The sequence below is a fragment of the Aythya marila genome (assembly GCF_965140915.1).
Source record: "Aythya marila genome assembly, chromosome: 3".
Taxonomy (NCBI): domain Eukaryota; kingdom Metazoa; phylum Chordata; class Aves; order Anseriformes; family Anatidae; genus Aythya; species Aythya marila.
In genome coordinates, this window is record NC_139044.1 from 46291332 (window position 1) to 46311907 (window position 20576).

At 38.3% G+C, this 20576-nt stretch overlaps 1 protein-coding gene across 1 annotated transcript; it reads left to right on the plus strand.

Annotated features, from left to right (window-relative positions):
- Positions 1 to 1308: 1308 nt before the first annotated feature.
- LOC309876163 (uncharacterized protein C6orf118) lies at positions 1309 to 20283 on the plus strand (the record flags this gene model as incomplete). The annotated part of the gene is made up of 10 exons (XM_082756163.1): positions 1309 to 1998; positions 3751 to 3873; positions 4773 to 4832; positions 6542 to 6666; positions 9558 to 9616; positions 12975 to 13162; positions 13581 to 13658; positions 15666 to 15719; positions 16742 to 16803; positions 20205 to 20283. 10 exons carry the CDS (start codon positions 1309 to 1311, stop codon positions 20281 to 20283), a joined length of 1518 nt encoding a protein of 505 aa, XP_082612289.1.
- Between the last annotated feature and the right edge of the window lie 293 nt (positions 20284 to 20576).

The window sequence follows — 20576 nt, forward strand, 5'->3', positions numbered from 1 at the left end:
GCTAGCACTGACAGCAAAATTCCAGTCATCATGCTGACAATGCAAATGCACTGTTGTGTTTCTCATTGACTTTCTCATGGGTGGCCAGTGGATCTTGGGAGTGGGATGTTGAGGTCAGGCCTTGCCCCTGCCCTTCTAGCATGGCCTCCTGCAGGTACCAGTTGCTTTCATGTATCGTGTGGGTATCTGTCAGGCTGTGTGGCCATTTGAAGATCTTGTACAGATATGGAGAGCTGTCCTAAGCACCCATAGGCTCCTTGGTTGCCTCCTGACACTCAGTCTCTATGCAGCACTGAAAGGAGTTGAATTGTTTCCCTCCAAATTGCTTCCCCCTTTAAAATATCTCACAAACTTCTTGTCTTCCTAATTCTGCTTTTGTGGGCATCACTGCCTCATCCCCTAGGGATACAAGGTCCTGCAGGAGCAGGGTATCTGTGTACATAAGGCTAAATACTATTAAACATATCAGAGCACAACAGTGACTCATTTATTAGGTTACTTTGTGCCAGAGTACAATAATAATCGAGTTTCAAAAAAGTTTGCAGTTTGTAACAGCGATCTCATGTGAATATGCCATCATTACTGAAATAACTAGAAGAATTGTGAGACTTCCTCACAAAACTGACTTTATAGATAAAAAAATATATATATATCAAGCTTGTTTTCTTTTATTAGGTAAAATGAAGGCTGAGAGGAGCCATAATATTTATCTCTATAAAAGACATTAAGGAGTAGATGATGGGAGAGAACTATTAGCAATACAGAAACTGGGACAAGATTAGCAAGTAGCAAAATATAATCTGACGATGAACAAAGGTTTAAAATGAGAAGACTGAATGTCTAAAGCAACACGCTAATGATGATGTTGAAAGTTTCTGAAAGGGATTATTTGATATACAGTAGAAACTGACCAACCATGGGCCTAATGTTAGGCAGAATAGGCTCCTTGAGCAGCAGGACCATGGAGAGGCTGGGGGGGTTGGGGTGGGAACAAACAAACAAAAAACAGAGAGCATTACCTATCAGTGTGAGCAGATGAGCAGAGTCTGAACTTAACAAGAACCTACTGGTGTGTCCAGGTCTCTTTGGTTATTTATATACTATTTATATACTGCTGTGAATAAGAAGGAAGGTAGCATAGTTTTGTAGGGCATGTCTGTTTAAAATGTTCTGTTATAGAACTGGGAGAGTTTTGATCTGTGAAAACGTTTGGTCATCCAAAGCTTTCCATTTTTCAAGTGTATTTTGTGTATTAAGTGTATTATTTCTTCTTTCTTATAAGCATATGGCACAAGAATCCATTTCATCATGGAGAGAAACCGTGAAGTGAGGAGCCTGGCTCATCCCTCAGATAGCGTGGAACTGACCTACAGAACAGATGTTAAACTATACACCTCAGGACACTTAAATCATAACAAGATTTATAAGCCTTCAGAGAAAATAAAACAAGGCCGATGGTACTCTACCAGGAAGCAAACTAGTTTCGTCACAGAAAGAAATCAATTCCTGGTTGAAAATGAGAGAACAAGGAAGATGAAAAATTGTTCTGGCAACTTTTGTTTCAGCATTCCTCTGCTTCCAGCACAGGCTGAATCTTCCTTCCCCAACAACAGACATCCACAGTCACCTGTGATCAGCATTGGTGCCTCAGTAGATGCAAATTCTACTGCACCGGAAATATTAAAGTTGAAAGCACTGAAAAAGAAAGCAGAGGAGGGAACTGACAGATTCCATATGCGTCTGAAAAGAGAGGAGTTAGATATGTCAGAGATTATGGTGCTGAAAAACAAACCAGTTAAGAACAGCCGGCAGTGTGCTGTTGAGCTTGCCAAGGAAGAATACCAGTTCATACCTTCATATTTGGCTGGTGTAACTAAAACTGATCAGTTTAACAAGTTCCTACAGTTCCAGAAGGAGTTCATAGCAAAGCATGAATTGTTACAGAATGACTTAACAGGAAAAAAAGTATCAGAACAGCATGAAAGGAAGCTGGCTAAGGTAAGAGAGCCCCAAAACTGATGGAAAAGTAAATTTTGGAGCACCTTTCTAGGTGGATGGGTTATGTGTATTCCAGGAAAACTGAATGAATGCGTTTAGGCAAAATCACCCTCTTGTTTCTTTTCAGAGAGCTAATCGCATGTATTTGCTTAGTTGCCCTCTTGTAAGGTGCATCTACTCTGTGTTCCAAAGCCTTGAACTAAAACTGTACTCCACTGTTTTCTCTTCCCCCTCTTGTCTTGTGGAAATGCTAAGTATACAGTAAAGAAGGATACTGCAAGCTAGTGATCTGCATGGGAAAATCATTTGGCCAGCAGCTCTGCCTCTTGTCTAGGAGCATGTTTAAGATAAACTGTAAAAGCTACCTTCTCTGTGCATGCCGTAGGCTGTCTTTATGCACAGATATTTGCTGCATTCTGACTGGCCTCATGTGATGGGTAGAATGGGGGGAGTGAATTTGGTGAGTAAAGCAAATACACCTTCTAGAATTTACTTGAGTTACTGCCCTGGGGTAACCATTAGCAATCTCTTCGAACCAGCTGCAGGAGTAAGAATAAGGTACTGGAGTCATAGAAATTAGAGATGGAACTGAATGAAAGCAGACTGGGGTAGGTAAACTAACAAAATGGGTAGTGTGAGTAAGAGCTCCATTCTCCAGTGGATTCTAGGAAGTATCATCTGTCATGCAATTAAGCAACTCGCCAAAATGGTTGCTTCCCACCCCAATAAATGATTTCAAGCAACCATTCTCCTATGCCTCTGGTTTAAGAAGCCAGAGAAAAGGGAAGAAGGGATGGAGGAAAAACATTTAAGGCAAAGCAATGTATTATAGCAGAGTAACAGCTTGATATTGTATTTTTCAAAACAGTTTTTCCCAGAAAAACATTTTATCAGAAACACTTTGAATCAGTAAATTTTTGTGAGATAGGGTAACTCTTGCAGTGATGGTAATCTTTGGCCTTTGATTAAATGGTCAAAATTTCTATCAGCCTTGGTTTGAAATAAGGATATTCACAAAGTGAAAAACTGCCACAGTTGATTATCTACCTAGGAGGCTTGTTTCGGAAAAGTTAATCTTAGGAACAGAGCACTTTGAGGTGAGGCCAGCAGCACTCTGGAGAAAGAATTTTTATGATAGAGGAGGTTTCCTGAGAGACTCTTTCGCTGTCTCAGGTTTATTACTCAGAGCTGATATGTAAAACCATGAGATTATAAGCATATGATTTTAAGCGTTGCATTCCTTAGATAGGGTTTATCAGATTATTTATATATTAATTATGTCTTTCTAAGCTAACAACAGTTGCTTTAAGGGATGCAACATGTTCCAAGGTCTGCTTCTCCCAAACTGGCGATGATCTGTTAAAATCAGTAGAGAGACTAATTTATGCTTATGGCAGGGTTGGCTGTAAATGTGTAAACAAGACATTCAGCAAAAGGTTGAGGTGTAATGTCATAATTGTCTTTTGCAACAAAAATCAGTGACTTCTTCGTTTTCTAATATTTTTATTATTATTATTATTTTTAATAATCAGTACATCCAGTCTTTTTGAATGTGATCTTCTTACTGTGATAAAAATGCAGTTTTCATGTTATGACTATGAAATTGATCTGGATTCTCATGATGTTTCTTACTGCATACTATCAGAAGAAATGACACGAACTTGAACAAAGTAACTTATTCTGACAGTAACTGCTGTAGAGCACCTTCTGCACATGTGGATACGTAGCTGTTAATTTTGGTGCTTTTACCAGGAGCTTCAGAAAATCTGTGGCTATGATCCCCTCAATTTCAAGCGACTACAGGTTGTTGAGGAAGTTTTTGAAGATATATGCAACAGTTCTCTGATATTTGGTGATATTCTCAAGGAAATTAAGGTAAGAATTATTTCAAAGATTTAGCACAACATAGGGTGAATGTACCTGATCAGGTAGGAAGAGCAGTCAGCTTTTGGGAAAGATTTATAAGTTCTTTTCTAGGCTTTCCCCTAATTTAATGTGTGAGTTGCACAGACACAAAACATTTGGCTACATCTTGAACAGTTTGAAAAAGACATTATTAAAAATAAAACAAACAAAACCCCAACTCTAGCCCTAATTCTAAAGTCCATAAAGTATTTTGGAAAAAAAAAATCTATCTGTAACCTACAGGTGAATTAGCTGTCTACCTCTCACTCATGACAGTCGCATGTGAGGAGTGATAATTCTCACCTGACGTATATTAATGACTTTCCTATTTTTTCCTATTTTTTGATTTTTCACTGTCCTGAAGGATGAGGATTGAAGCCTTTTATGTGGGAATCAAATCTGTTTCTCTTCCTGGGCACTCAGGACAGTAATTTGCATGTGAAACAGAAATAAAATGTTTATGATAAAAATGAAGTTACACTCTGATTCTGTACACTGTAATGTGTTGCTAATGGCATAAATTCTACATTAACTTTCCCAGAAAGAACTGAGCAGAAAAATGTAATTCCTCTGTTTGTTGAAAAATAATTACACACTGAAATTCAGCAGCTATAGGTGAGGGAAAGATAGGTATTACAAGCAAGTAATCCTTGAGGAAGAGGAGCTAGCTGGGTAATTGAATTGTACTGGGTATAACATTGGCAAATACTAACTCTGTGTTTTAAGTAAAACCATGTGTGGCAGCACAACTAATCTCCTCATGTCAGCACAAAAGTTATGATTTTTCTGGAACCAAAGCGAAATAAGACTTTATAATCTCTAGACTGTGTTAAACATTTTCTGATGTTCTTTCCTCTCAATTTGTTCAGAGTGAGTATGAGCTGTACATAATGATGCTTCTGGACTCTCTGCCTATAGCACAATACAAGGTAGTATTTGGTTCTTGATCTTTGCTCCTAATTATGCTGTAAAGCCTAAGAACTTTGGTTTTGAAAAGAGACATCTTCATATCCACGTACAGTTGTGAATTTTTCCCTGAGTATGCTACAGAGAAATGAGGTATTTGAAATCGGACAATTTCAGTTTCTGTGGGAGCAACCCTTAGGGATAATAACTGAGAGAGTAGCTGCTGCAGAATAACCAGAGAATTAGCTGAATAGACTTTGCTGGATTTCTGAAGTATCAGACCTATTGTCCTTGTATCAAACTTATTACTTATTTGCATGTGCCCCCCACTGCTAATAACAGATAAAGAGGCTGGCCTGAGCTCCATTTTGGTGGTCTCTCTGAAAAGAGTAAATGACTTCACTCTCAACCCTAGAACAGGCATATCCAACCTTGTGAAAAGTTGCTTTTCCTCTGTGTCCAAACCTTTAGGGCTATGGTACATAGGCAGGTTACAGACATATAGACAGCTGTTGAAGGCACATAGAGGGAGGAGGCCTCAGGTAAATGTCTTCTCTGTTCTTTGTAGAGGTGGCCAAATTTGAATTTCTGCTGTGAGACATGCGATGAATGTGGCAGAAGGATGTGTGCTTATTACAGTCCAGTGTCCTCTTCAGTGGTTCCACGTCAGGCTTACTGCAGAAGTGATGCTGTGCAGGAGGTGACATTGGCTTCAGGCTGCCAGGAGTAGGGTTGTGCATCCCCTTTTCCTCCTAACTCCCTTGTCAGTATCATCTCATCTCTGGAAAAAGGAAAAGGCACCAGGAAAGGCATGCTCCACCACGGAAAGAGAGCACAGAGGAGGTGTCAGACCCTGACACTGGGTACCACCAGCCCTGCCTGTCCCTGCTGAGCCTTTCCAGGGTCTCCTCCCATCCGTGGCCAGGACCCCATTTCAGCCTAGCTTGGACCTGTGAGTCCCTGCTCCCTTCTCTTGCATTCTTCCTCTTTAACCTTCCCTACTCTAAAACTAGCCCTTTTCTGACCTGCTAGCTTTTTATGCTGGTGTTCTCTATTGACCCTGAGCAGACTGGATTTGCTCTGAGGATTTTGCCTTAGTTATCCACTCTCTTTGGCGTTGAGCCTGGGAGCTTCTCTTTGATATTAACAGTCTGTTGAAATGAAAATGAAAGTTTATGCTGTAAGCTGTGCTGCATTCGTCATTAACATCTAGAAAAAGTAACATGGCAAAGCACCTGAAAGGATTGTTGGAAAAGCAGGGGTTTGCATGGGTCTGAGTCTTCATATTGGCTGGTTGGGATGTGCAAAGGAAAAAAGAAATTGTCTGTATAATTGTCTATATTCCTTTTATATATATATATATATATTTTTTTTTTTTTTTAAAAGGGAATATAGACAATTATACAGACAATTTCTTTCTTTTCTTTTTTTTTTTTTTTTTAAGTAATATTTATTTATTTATTTATTTATTTATAATCTGTTACAAGCCTTTAATCTAGTTACAAATTGAAAGAAACTCTTTGGCCAACTCTAAAACCTGCCATAGTTTTTTGGTTCATGCCTGGGCTTGTTAGCTGTTAGTCTCATGAGTATCTCATTCAGAAGTTTTCATCAGAATTTATTTTTACTAAAAACGTAATTTTAAAAATGGTACCAGAACTTGCATGTTTTGCAAAGGAAATGCTGCTGCTACATGACTTGACATTTTACTCTTGTTTATGCATTCTTACAGGCTCTAAAGGCTCAGGCCAAAGGGATGGAAACAATGTCTTCAAGGGCTTCAGAAATGCAGTCTGTCAGAAAATACCTGAAGGCTCTCGTGAAAAAAGTCAGTACTGCCCTGGAAAGAAGCAAAGAGTAAGTGTTGCAAATGCTTTCAATCCCTCTAGTAACAACTACCTAAATGGGCTAAAACAGCAACAAGTAAACCAAGTTCTTGAAGTTTTCAGAAACTTCAAAAGATTAGACCCTGTGGATGACTTATTCTAGGTAATTATCTTTCTGCTTTCTTAATATATATTTCTGATATTTCTTTTTTCTTTCATACCAATCACACTGGGGGACATAGTTTAGCATTGAAGCTAAGGCTCTGAAGTCCAAAGGGTTTCCCGTTTTGCTATTCCTGACTGATGCCATTCAGGCAGCTAATGTCATCACAGAGAAGTCTCCTGACCACATAGGCAGCAGCCTGCATCATGAGATTTTAGACTTGTGACTTCTGCTGGAACCCAACTATGTTCCTTACAATGGAAGCAACAAAGCATGCCCTTTGTTGATTGCTGGTGTCCTGTCCTCTAAAACCAGACTTGGTTTGACTAGCTAATTCTCAGAGCTTCTCAGGCACTCTGCCATCATTGGACTGGCCCCATGTTTCCATGACTCTGTTACATGATGCTGATGTTACACATCACAGCTTCTAAATCTCCTTTCTCCTGCTCCAAACTCTGATCTAGGTTGCTAACCTGAGTGTTGGAATTTATGGCTGGTTAATCCCAGAGCTCTAGTCTTTAAGCTTGAAAACTATCCTGCAGGAGATCTTGCCTAGCAGCTTTCCTCTTCTTTCCCCCTTTACTATCTTTCAACAGCCTGAAGAATTCAGAAATCACTCTTTCACTAAACTGGTGGTTGCCTGACTTATCTATCCCTTTTTCTTGTAAACAGTTTTCTAACTAGACTAGATGACTTGAGGTCTTTAAGTCATTGCAGTTGTTGTTTCCATAATATTTAGTGTGTACACATTAAGCATTACATTGTGCTTTCGAAATGTAGTTTGGATGATTCTGCATTTGAGATAAAGTGTGAAAGAGACTCATGTTCCCTAGTTTCTACTAGTGTAAACAGGAGGATAATAGTGGTCCAGCACTCTACACATGTATGCTTGTCTATACAGAGACAATTCATTATTACATAGTAATGTGGGATAAAGTCAAACTGGCATGAAGTTAAGATGGATCAGGGCATAGTATGTAATATTTATAGATCATGCATATACAAATTTTGTCTAGGCTACAGAGATTGATTTTTGTGCAAGTTCTTATAAGTATTTAAAGGTAAGGGGGAAAATACGACATTTGTCTTCTGCCAAAGGGCTGAAAGAAAATAATGATAAACATCCTAGAATGATTTAGTGAAGTTCTTGAGAGATTTGACAGCTCTAGGTAAATAAATAAATACCCTAGAAGACCTTTCAGTTCTGGACAGTAATCTGTTACCACAGAAATTTAGAACCTTGCTGTATTGTAATGATAAAACTCAAGTTTTGCAGGAAAATTAACAATCAAAATCTGAAATATTTGCATGCGTTATTTGCCACTGGAAGCCTAAGACCAATTTTTTCCTTTTCTTACAATGGACCATGTAGGAAGGAAAACTTGAAGGGTAGGCAGAATAAAAGACTTTCATACAAGACTTTTTGTCTTTTGTTTTGTAAATAAAATTGGTTAGTAGATATTAGAATATCTGATAAGATTTTGGAGATTTGATAAGGAGGGGGGAAGAAAGAATATTAAAGTGTATACAGAACTAAACTGTCCACTTATGTTATTGTGCTGCCTATCTGTCTATGTGCGTAGGTAATGTGTAATTGCTTCAGTATTTTCATACAGTGAACAAGAAATTTCCTCTCCCATGAAAAGAAGCTGCAATTTTAATGAAGCAGAGGGAGACTGAGCACCATGTTCGCTTTTGGGCCCCTCAGGATTTAAACTATGTGAGGCCGCACCACTGCCAAGTACAGAGGGACAATCATTTCCTTAATTCTGCTGACCACACTATTTCTGCTTCAGGCCAGAATGCCATTGGCCTTCTTGGTCACCTGGGCACACTGCTGGCTCATGTTCAGCTGGCTGTTGACCAGCAACCCCAGGTCCTTTTCTGCCAGACAGCTTTACAGCCACTCTTCCCCAAGCCTATACCGCTGCTTGGGGTTGTTAAGACCCAAGCGCAGCACCCAGCCTTTGACGTTGTTTAAGGTCATGCAATTAGATGTGGTCTATCAACCTGGCCTATCCAGTTTCATCTTCCTACCCTCAGGAAGATCAAAATTCTCACTCAGCTTGATGTTGTCTGCAATCTAACTGAGGGTGCACTCAATCCTCTCATCAATGCTGTTGATAAAGATGTTAAACAAAGCTGTGCCCAGTACTGAGGCCTGGGAAACACCACGTGACTGGTGGCCAACCAGATTTAACTCCATTCACAATGACTCTTTGGTCCTGAGCATCCAGACAGGTTTTAACCCAGTGAACAGAACATCGGTCAAAGTCATGAGCAGCCAGATTCTCCTGGAGAAGACCGTGGAAAACAGTATCAAATGCCTTTGTCAAGTCCAAGTAAACAGCATCCACAGCCTTTCCCTCATCCATTAAGTGGGTTATCTTGTCATGGAAGGACATGCCTTTCATAAACCCATGCTGATTGGGTTGGATCAGCTGGTTGTCCTGTACGTGCCGTGTGATGGCACTTGGGGTGATCTACTCCATGACCTTCCCTGGCACTGAAGGCAGACTGACAGACCTGTAATTTCCTGGATCATCCTTACTGCCCTCATGTTTGCCAAACTCTAGTCAACTGAGGCCTCCCCAGTTAGCCAGAACTGCTGTTAAATTATTGAACGTGGCTTGGCAAGCAATTCCACTAGCCATACATATAATAATATTCCTTACATGCAAGAACTATGTACTCACATCATTTGTAAAGGATCTTGAAAATGTTTTTGTGAATCTCTTGTTCCTTTTGTTCTATTCTAGATTGAAGGATGAATTGGAGATGGCGCTATGGATAAGCCAGACTTCAGAGGATAAAACAGGTAAGGGATGGGACAATTCTGATTAAAGATGAAATATGGTGCAAATTGTGGCTCTATAGTGTTCTAAATGGCTGGAAAAATATTCTCAGCTGTTGAGATTTTTCCTGTTAGTATGATCAAAATGTGCTGACATATAATGAAATTAGTCATGTGACATCTTTCTTACATTTTTCACTCCTCGCCTTATCTATAACTGGAAGATGTCAATGGGAGACTTTCTAGCACTGAAGGAACCTAAGGAACTGCCAAATCATCTCTGAGTCTGTGACTGATTCTGTTGCTGTCAGAGTCACAACACTCTGGTGTGTTAAAGATGTCTCAGGGGAGAGTATATTAAACCCTTCAGCTATAAGAAGTGTGATAACTGGATTTCATGCTTTTTGTGAGTAGGTTAAGCCCTAAATCATGTGACTTCATAGCCCATCTTAAGCTTCTTTTCAGTCTTGATTGTACCAGCCCTGGACCCTCTAGTTAGCCATAGTATTGTCCAGTCCCTTTTGGATACTTGCAGAGTACTATATTTCAGTAACAGAAATGAAGTTTACAGTCTGTTTGTGTGCTGCCTGGGTAACAGTATCTTTTGATAAGGCTTTTGATCAGTGGAATCTGGATCAGGATCTTTGAATTAGCCATAGTAAGATAAAATATGTATATCTGGACAGTTGTGGAAGAGAAAAGCTAATAGATGATGAACTGAGAAATCCTGCAAAATTCCATTAGGATACAGTATAACTGTATACAGTATACCTTCATTGTATGCCTTTATTGATAAAAAGTATTCAAAGCATAGTTTTGTTCTAGAGTATGAGAACATGCCAGTTTGCAAATTATAAGGTGGCAAATAAGGAAATAGCTGTTAAAATAGTGATATGAAATGTCTTCTGCATTTCCTTTTGAGGGTAGATAAAGATTTAAGTACTTTTTATGCTCAGTGTGCCACTGTCCTACTCCAGGCTGTGGGCAGTTGTTCACCTCACCATGTGCAGCTCCTACCACTAGCATCTAATTCACTTTTACAAACACACTCTAAGTAGGAACAATGAACAATCAAATCAGCTTCTGCTTGCTTTGTTTGCTTGCTCTTGTTTTTCCTTCCCTTAGCATTTAAAATGGTCCAAATTCCTCCCTAGTATAACTGTTTTCACATCAATGAATGCATTTCTTGATGCAGCTTCCCTGAATATGTTTGTTTCTACAGCATGCTACAGGTTTTGAATTTCAGAGCTTTGCAAAAAACCACTAAAAACAAACAAACAAACATAAAATTGGTCATTGGCTCTAGATCTCCTGCAGTACTAATGAATAAAACAATCAGAACTCTCTAGGCCAAGGCTTTTCTGAGGAATGTTTTTGCATAAAATGATATAAAGACATTTAAACAGTGGGTAAAGGTTTCTCCCCTTCTCCTCCCTACCAGGTACTAATTTCAAAAGTACTTAATCAGTTAACATCATACTTCCCTTCCCCACCTTCCTTAATTACACATTGAGGAATCAAAACCAGCCAAGTCAGAAGGATGTAAACATTGCTGTTCCTCTTTTCATGTTACAGCTGTATTTAGAAGCCCCAGCCATGAAACTGGGGCCAGAATTTGTCAACAAGTACAGGCACCTCAGGGAACAAGGCTCTGCAAATACCGTTTTCCTTTTTGTTTTGGGAGGTGGGATGCTAAGCAATCAAAAAAAAGTATTCACTCAAATTTAACTTGAAATGAGAATTTTATGATTTTTCCAGACAAAAAAATGGGGATTTTTTTTTTTTTTTAATTGGATAAAACGTTTTCCTAAACTTTTCCAAATAAAAAAGTCATTATTTGATTCTCTCAATGTAGCATTTCTGTAAAGCTCTTCCAGGTCCAGTAGCCATCTTGATCCACAGGAAGGTTATTCTGTTTCTCACTTTCACTGGCTCACATGAAAGGGGAGGACTTTTTGAGAAGCTAGCAGCTGTTAGCCCCTGGGATGGGGAGAGATAGGAAGTATGGCAGGGTATTGTACTTTTCCCACACAAGTGAGTGCATCGCTTAAGTCAGGCTCACTCTCTTCCTCCACCCTGTCTCGCTTTCCATCAAAGCTGTCAGCTCTTGCTGAACCTATTGATTGCATATAGATACTGCACCGCAAACCAGAGGATGGCAGAAGGAGCTGGCTGCCTATTGACAGGCTGCTCAGAGAGTAGGAAATGTAGGTGTTCTGGGAGCAAAACAGGCAGTCTTTAATCGTTAAAACATCCTCATTACCCAACACAGTGGCGTAGTCCTGAATTAGACAGCATGGCACAAAATTGTTTGATTGCAAGCATGCCTAACGTGAACTACGGTGGGCTTCAAAAGCCCCTGCCAGCTTCAAGGTAGCCCCTGAATCACCAGGATTTTCTTGATCTGCTCACTGCACCAGTCAGACAAGCCAGGTCACACCATTAGGAAGTCTCATGCAGTGGAGAGATGAGTTGTTCTTCTTCCCTTTCCCATTCCCTTTGCCAGTGATTTCTCTCCCTCTCTTGTTCTTTTCTCCACCTACTCTGCAACTGCAGAGCCTTGGAGGTATAACCACACACCCTGACACTTTTCCTGGCTGTCCTATTTATTTGTATTAGACCAGATGTATGGCCTTGGAGTGAAGGACACTATTAGTTTGTGCCTGCAGACTCCCTCATTTCCTAGATGTATAGCGAGGAGCTGGCTGGTGAGATCCTGTAATGCAGCTCCCACCACAGCAGAACAGACTAGAAGGCTGCAGGTGAGCTAACTGACAAGCTATGAAAATCTGAAAAGTGCTTTGAGTTGAGTGAGACCCTGGCTGGGCAGGACTGTGAGCTGGCTGTGTAGGACCTCGTAGAATCATGCTATTTACTTGTTTTAGTGAGGTGAGTGGGTGAGGTGGCAGTGAAGTTGGCCTGTAAAATACTGAAGTATGTTTTCTGAACTGCTGAGGGAGTACAGCATGTTTATTCTGCTCCTTATATGCTGTTATCAGTTTCTCATGCTGGTGTGGGATACAGGAATTTTCTCCTTGTCTATGTTCTCATTGTATAGAGAGATTGACCATTTTTTTGCATGAAGTGCTAAAGGGCCTTGTTTGGGATGACAGTGAAAGGTGAGTGCCCTAGCTCATGTGCCAGTGTTCAGACATTTGCAGGTGGATATTAAGTGTGGGTACAGTGGGTGCAAGCATCAGCTGAGCTAGGGTAATGTCGTGGGTGTTCCTGTCCTGTACGGTTTGGCTTGGTTAACTCAAGCTTGTTATCGGGTAAGCTTACTGAAAGAGCTATGGATGCAGCCTTAGATGTCAGGTAACTTCCACTTCCAGCTCTGTCCTTTTAACTATGTCTTTGTGTGTGTATGTTTTTATACTTCCAGAAACCTGCAGACAACAGGATACAAAGGGAGCACAAAAACCTCTTTCTGTTTCTGAACAGCATGAATCTATGAGGTGTAAAATTCTCAGTAAATGGGAGGAAATGAAAATACTAGAGACCAAGAAGAAAGAAACAATGGTTTATGCTGGGATAACAGATATTATGGAAAACACCCTTAAAGAAATAGAGGCAAGAAATCACTACTTCTAAACCTTTCCTAGCATTGTTTCTTGGGAAATACTGTTATCTAGGTACTACAACAATGGAACCTTTAGAACTGAGATTGGTAGTCAGCACTCTTCATTTTCTCCTCTAGGAACATAGTATGTTCTTAGAGCACAGGAGCACCTGGATAAGGTGCTGTGTGATCACCACGGTGTCCAGCCTCTGCCCCTGAAACAGGAGGCTTGTAATTTTATCCTGACTGTGGCAGATGATGGTCTACAGACATAGATGTATTTTCTGCATTTATATTCCAACTTTGGGCATTTGTAACCAAATATACCTTAAATAACTAGATTATTGTTAGTTGTTACCTCTTGTATTTCTTGGCCTGAAGGGTGGTAATAAGTTGGTTTAACTATGTCTATGAATGGGATACTTCCAGGTGGAATCTTTTGGGAATCCCAAGTTGGCTAACTCATCTACGCTTGAACCAAATTCTGAAATACTTCTGAAATACCTGGTAACTTCAATGGGGCAAAGATAGGACAGTTCTGATGATCTTTGAAATCTGATTTCTAGATGGCCAAATAACTGAATATGACTGCTGATTCTTTACAGGGGTATATAAATTACCATATCTGTGAACACATTCCAAACACAGGCAGGAGGCCAGGTTTAATTCTAGACTGAAAAAGAGGTTTATGATGTATCGTTGATATCAAATAACTGACTTTTAATAAACGTACAAATACTAGTGTGAATATTTGTAACAGAATAGTGTTATTACTTTTTTTTTGGGGGGGGGGAGGGGGAGGGAATTTGCTAGGCTGTATTGTTACTCCTTGAGCTGTCATTGTGATTGGTGTTGTACAAAGCAAACAGTGGGAGACAGGCTTGTATTGAATACTGTGCAATCTCATCCAATGTACAGAACTTGTAGTAACTTATTTATGTGCTAAAATTTGCATACTGAGAGTGGCTTGTATGAGAAACACTTAAACTATAAAAGTTAAATGCTTATAAATTTCTGCAGGATTTACACATTCAGTGTTAAAAGCATTATACCTTTTGTAATGGCAGTTGTGTAGTTAGAAATAGTACATGATCTCACTAAAACCACTTTTAACCTGTCCTTGTCACTGGTTACGCCAATAAGTGTTCCAGCTGTGTGAAGTAAGGAGGTAATTTCATGCAGCTAAATAGATGTTAAAAGTACATGAGCAGGGAATAATGCGTCACTTTTAATGGTGAGCAAACAGCAAAATGTTTACATAGATCTTAGGTTTAGATAAGCATTTAAAAGGTCAAACATTTCTTCTAACTTTCTGTCCCCTGAAGCAGAGTAATTACCTGTTGACAGAACATCAAATTGATTAATTAATTGTATAGAGAGTAGAGCTAAGATGCCAGAAAATCACAGGAAAGCTGAGAAAAACACGTAACCAAAATTGCCCCAAGTCTATATTTCTGTCTTTACAAGTTTAGGTATAGATACAGCTGTTGTGTTCTTGTACCATACTAGACTGCCCTTAAATTGAATTGATATATTGAATCTCATTGTTTTTCCAGTAAAATTTTTCAAACAGCCTTTTGCACTACTACCTCAGAGTACAAGACAGAAGTCTGTCACTTGTTTTAAAAAATATTTATCAGGCCTCCAGCACCAAAACTTGGGGGGAGGAGGTGAACTCTTGATTAATTTAGACAATTTTACTTGGTATCAAGATATTAGAAAAATGAATAGAAGCAATTAGTCTTCACATTTTCTATTTATTTATTTATTTATTTTCCTGTCAAACAAGAGATCATATGCTCTCCATGCCTTCAGAAATTTAAGATTGTGTACCCTGTAAGATATGCTCCCACAGCATAACGGATGTGTATATGAAATCTGGTCCTCTAAAGAAGTAGCCAAGCTGAGAAGTTCCTCTCTTTCAAGTTTTTGTTTGTTTGTTTGTTTGTTTTTTATTCTATTTAATATGAACATTCAGAGTGTATTAAATATAAATGGCTCGTTTTTTCTTTTTGGGGGGGCAGGGGAGGGGCTTGGGGAGCTTTCGTCGTGCTTGTAATGAAAAAGAAGAGTCAGCAGATGGCAATATTGTATAGTTATTAGAGCAGGAGATCGTCGCAGCAGCAAGGCAGGGAAATCTGAGACACCGTAAGTAGTCTAGATAGAAAACTGAGTAGTCGCTCTAGGCCAATGGAGAGTTTGCCCTCCAAGTATACTTTGGCTGAATGTTTGTGGAGAGTTATTGAGTTTTTATTGTTATTTGTAATAACAATTCATAATTTAAAACCTTTTATTTGGAAGGACAAGACCGTTATCGTTTAAAAAGAGCAATCTAATTGAACCAGTGCATTGCCATATTATTTTAAAAACATGATTTTGTAATGCTCCATAAGTACAATGTGTTTGTTCCCATACAGATTGCATTTTTCCTTTTTAAAGATAAGTGGATTTGATGCATTTGGTTTTGCTGGTATGTTGTGTGATAATTTAACTGATCTCTTACTGTCTTTTCAGGCTGAAACTATGAAACTCAATGCATCAAACATGTTTCTCCAAGGCCAAATAAAAGTAAGTTATTTCCTTAGAACCCATTGTGCTTCAGGCACAGTGCAAATTAGTTTGTATGTGAGATACCTTTAGTATTTCTAATAACACATCATTGGAAAGATTCTCTTTGGCTTCAGCAGGTTCCAAGTTAGGCCTGTTATATGCTACCAGCTAGAATGTTGAAATGTACTGGATATATTTTCACTTTTTTTATTAATTATTTTTATTAAATTATTATTGTTGTTATCATTTTAATTACTGTGGCAAGCTTAGGGTACTTTGATCTGAATATCTAAATCAAAGCTGAAAAAACTCTCTGCTTCCAATTGTACTGAAGGCATTGGAGTGAGGTAAAAGAGCCTGTGGTAGATAACTCCAATATATTAAATCAATGGAATATCTCAGCAAGAAGAACTTAGAAAGATTTCTATAAAATATACACACTAACAGATATCTTGAGAAAAGCGAATAATAGCTTGAATAAAACAGTCTTTGGCTCAGTTGATACTCCATTGCACACTGAAGCCTGAAGCTCTGTGTCAGTAGCCAAAAGAGCAGGCATTGTTTCAGATGTCAATGAAATGTGAAATACAAAACTTACTACACCCAAGCAGAGTTTGTTTTACCAGCTCAATCCAGAAGCCAGAAAAGGATGTGTATGCTGAAAGACAAAAATCTACTCGTTTATATAAAAGTAATTGGTTTAACAAAAGTAATGCTATAAACACCCTTACTTGTTTACACACTAGGACCTGGTTTTACTGTCTGTTGGGTTTCCCTCAGGGTGTAAGAACTGGCAAGAAATGAGGTTTGATGTCAGCCTCAAAGACGTGTGTAACTTGAGATGTAGTGTTAAATTAAAACTCCTGTCACACAGGAACCACTTACTATAATTTATGTCAAGGTTAATGGAGTAAAAAGTATTGGAGTATTTTAAATGCTGATCAGATGTGTTGCTAATTAATACTAATACACTGCAGATTCTTTCTTATGTAATGAAGGATATTTTGATATTTCTCAAAAATTAATCTATTTTTTTACAGGAAGTTGAAGGACATATCACAGGAATTTTAGGTAAACTGAGTATCACTCAGGAAAATCAAAGGTGAGTCTGAAATGTTCAAATAACTATGTCAGTGTGGTTATACAAAAAGTGTTAGAGTGATGGAAATGCCTGTCCTAACAACTTGTTAGACTAAAATCAGATTAGTTATTAACAGCAGCTGTGCTGTATTCAGGTGTTAGTTGTATGGCACATACACAATAGCAGCAGGGAGACAGAAACAGAGATTATAGTTTTAACATAGATAAGGCCCAGAGAATTAAACTAAGAAAAAATATCAATGGGAATTATATATGTTTTTTGATTAACCTCCCTGATTGATTCAGCTGTTTATTTACAGGTTAGTGAAAGGCCTGAGCAATACACAGAATGGCTCACTGATCTTATTGCATTTTGGATTAGCCTTTTAGTTTTTCAGACTTCAGGTAGACATCGTGGAATTGTTTCCTGTTGTTATAACATGATGCTATGTAAGGGAGTGGTTTCTCAAACTTAGATGGCAGGTGGTATTTTGTGACATATAACCCAGAACAATTACTGCAGATTCTTGTGTGAGAACAAATCTGTGAGCTGTGCGCTTTAATGTAGAGGTATGAGAATGTGTGGGTTTTTTTTTTTTTTTTTTTTTTTTTTTAGAAGGCCAAATTAGTACCAATAAATGCTGAAGAAAATGATCCATTGATACAGAAAAGAATGATTCTATTGTGAACTTACTGCCAACATTTGGTGTTAAAAGGAGGAATATGTTTTATTAGCTGACAAAGACAGATTTATTTTTTTACTTTTAAAAATGTAGTAATGTAGTAGAAAAGTGTAAAAAAAAAGGGGGGGGGGGAATAGTGTTCCACAGAATTCTTAAGACTTTAGCAAAATAGAACACTGAACTCAAATCTTATGATGTGTAAATATTTTCAATTAAGTTTTAACTTAATAATGAATTCTAGAAGTCTATGGACTTCTAAAATTAAGGTTAAGCTTTACATTTCTGTAAATTAATCTTTAATTAACATGAGAAATGCCAACATCAGATTTCACAAGGTGGTAATGACCAGGCACAGTAGATTTTGTTGCTGGAGGATGGCAGTGCAAATAGCTCTCAGTTCAAGAGCTGCTACCTAATGATCTAAGACCACTAATATATGATAATTTCACAAACATGGAAAGTAACCTGCTTTATGATATAAAGTTACTGTATATTATGTTGTTAAAATTTCCTGGATGGATGCATTCATTTAGCTTAATGAGGGGAAGGGGAGGAATTGGAAAAGAACAGTAATGCAATGCAAGTGATCTGAATAAACCATGTCCCCACAAAGAGCATGGAGAGCAGTTACCAGGCAGTGTCATATTTCTGGTTTCCTACTTCAAGCTGCAAGCCTTGCTTTGCCACAGCAGAGTACTAGAGAATCTAGAAGCTAATGGGCAGCTACAAATCTATATGCAAAATAGCACAGAAGTCTGTTAGCTACTGATAGTAAAAAATCAAGGCAATTAGTAGTAGCTGTAGTTGAATACAAGGTTAATTAGTCACATTTGTATGATATTAATTATTAAAAATAATCAGCCCTAGGATGCTTAAAGAAGCACACTTAATAAATGTTGAAAAAATTTAACAGAACATTTTGCTTTCAGTAGATCTTAGCTATAAACACTTCAAAGATGTACACTGTCTTGGGACAATTGCATAATAAGATGTTTTATAAAATGGATGTCCAGAATTCTTCCCCTCTAATGTTATGATTCATATTTCTGGAGTTGACATTATTCCATTTCTCCTGGACAGATCAAGAACACTAAAACATTGACTTTCATGAAGCATGTGATTCCTGAATCAAAGTCTATCTTGAGGCATAATTAAAGGAGGGCATCTAATTATCTGAAGTCAAAACTGTATCATCCTTTGCCCTTAATGCACATAAGATAACTTAGATGACATTTAATTAGAGGCAAAGCATGGATTAATACTTACTTAATATCTACAGTAGAAGCTTCCCTCAGGTGTGAAGAGATTGTCCAGTGATTTGAGGGCAAATATTTTGCTTGTGTCTGCAGCTAAATAAATAATTTGCAGCAAACAATTTACTCAGGCTAGTTTCTACTCTTTCTGCATCAAGGAAGTGATCTGTTCAGGCTTAGCAGCTAATTAAAAACATTTTATTTCTTACTACTCCATTAAGAAAATAAAAATATTCAAAATACAGAAGTTTAATTGCTGTTCTCAGGTTGTAAATGGATGGATTAAGTCACGTGGTTTTATTTGTTTTCCTGGTTAGATGGAGGTACCTAAAGCTTTAGTGTAAATAGTGAAATTCCTTTTGGACTTAGCTTTCCATTCTTATTTGTGTTGGTCAATTGTCTCTCTTAAGACTTTGTAGAAAGTGGCTAGGAAAAAAATTAGATGAAGTACGTACTTTTTAATATCAGCGAGTATTTATGAGGGAAAAAAATTAAGACACTATATTTATTGCCAAGTTTTAATAGCACTGCTTGATCCATGTCTAAGTCAGAGTAGGAAAGGATACAGCAGGCAAACAAGCTGTGCTGTGGATATGATGACATCCACACTCGGCATGATAAAAACGTATGGACCAGTGCCATGAAGTTAAACTGTTCTTGCTTTCAGCAAGGAATACCAGATCTAGAAAAGTTTGCTCTCTTGGCCTCTATTCTTTAGAAATATCTAAAGGGGTACAGCACATCTTTATGTATCAGACCTTATGCATTCAACTGAGAAGATTGGGCAGGTATGTGGTAGCTTTCTGCCTAGATCCAATCCAAAAAATTTTCATCATCTGGGGTAGCATGATTTTAGAAAGAATGAACCATTCTCCCTGTGGATATGAATCTTTATATATAAGCAACTGCAGGTATCTGAAGTTAGGTGAGATAGGGCTTAGTTCCTTTTGTATGGCCTATAATGGGAAGATTCCCCAACGCTGTCTGTATTTTCATCAAAGTGATGAAAAAAAGTGAGGAGGGCTACAAAGATGACCAGATGGCTTGAGCACCTCTCATATGATGAAGGGCTGTGGGAGCTGGGGATGTTCAGTCTGGAGAAGAGAAGGCTCTGGGGAGACATCTTTGTGGCCTTTCGGTACATAAAGGGGTCTTATAAAAAGGATGGAGAAGTACTCTTTACTCAGGTACATAATGACAGGACAAGGGGGAATGGTCTTAAACTAAAATAGGATGGATTTAGATTAGATATTAGGAGGAAATTCTTCACTGTAAGGGTAGTGAGACACTGGAACAGGTTGCCCAGAGAAGCTGTGGGTGCCTCATTCCTGGAGGTGTTTGATGGAGCATTTGCCAACCTGATCTAGGTGGCATTCCTGCCCATGGCAGGGACATTGGGGTTAGATGATCTTTAAGGTCCCTTCTAACCCAAGCCATTCTATGATTCTACTCAGTGATTTTGTTGTTTATATGCCATATATTTTTAGGAAGATATGGGAACTGATAGAGAAAGTCTTGTTACGTGAAGATGAAGACAGAGTTTCTGAGAATCCAGAAGAAGAGTAATGAAGTAAAGGAAGATAAATACTCGCCCGTCCAAAAGGACTCTTAACATCCTGAAGTTGTACAAGTGGAACCCAGGCATGAAAAATGTACTGTTGGACCTTAGAATACAATATTAAAACACAATTTCAAAACTGGAAACATTACTTTTTTTTTTTTTTTTTGCATATGTTATTATTGATTGCTATACTGTCTGCATAACAAGCTATATGATATATGTCCATATATCCATATATATTGGTATATTTCCATATAAGGAAATGGTATATTTCCATATATCATTTTAAGAAGATGTC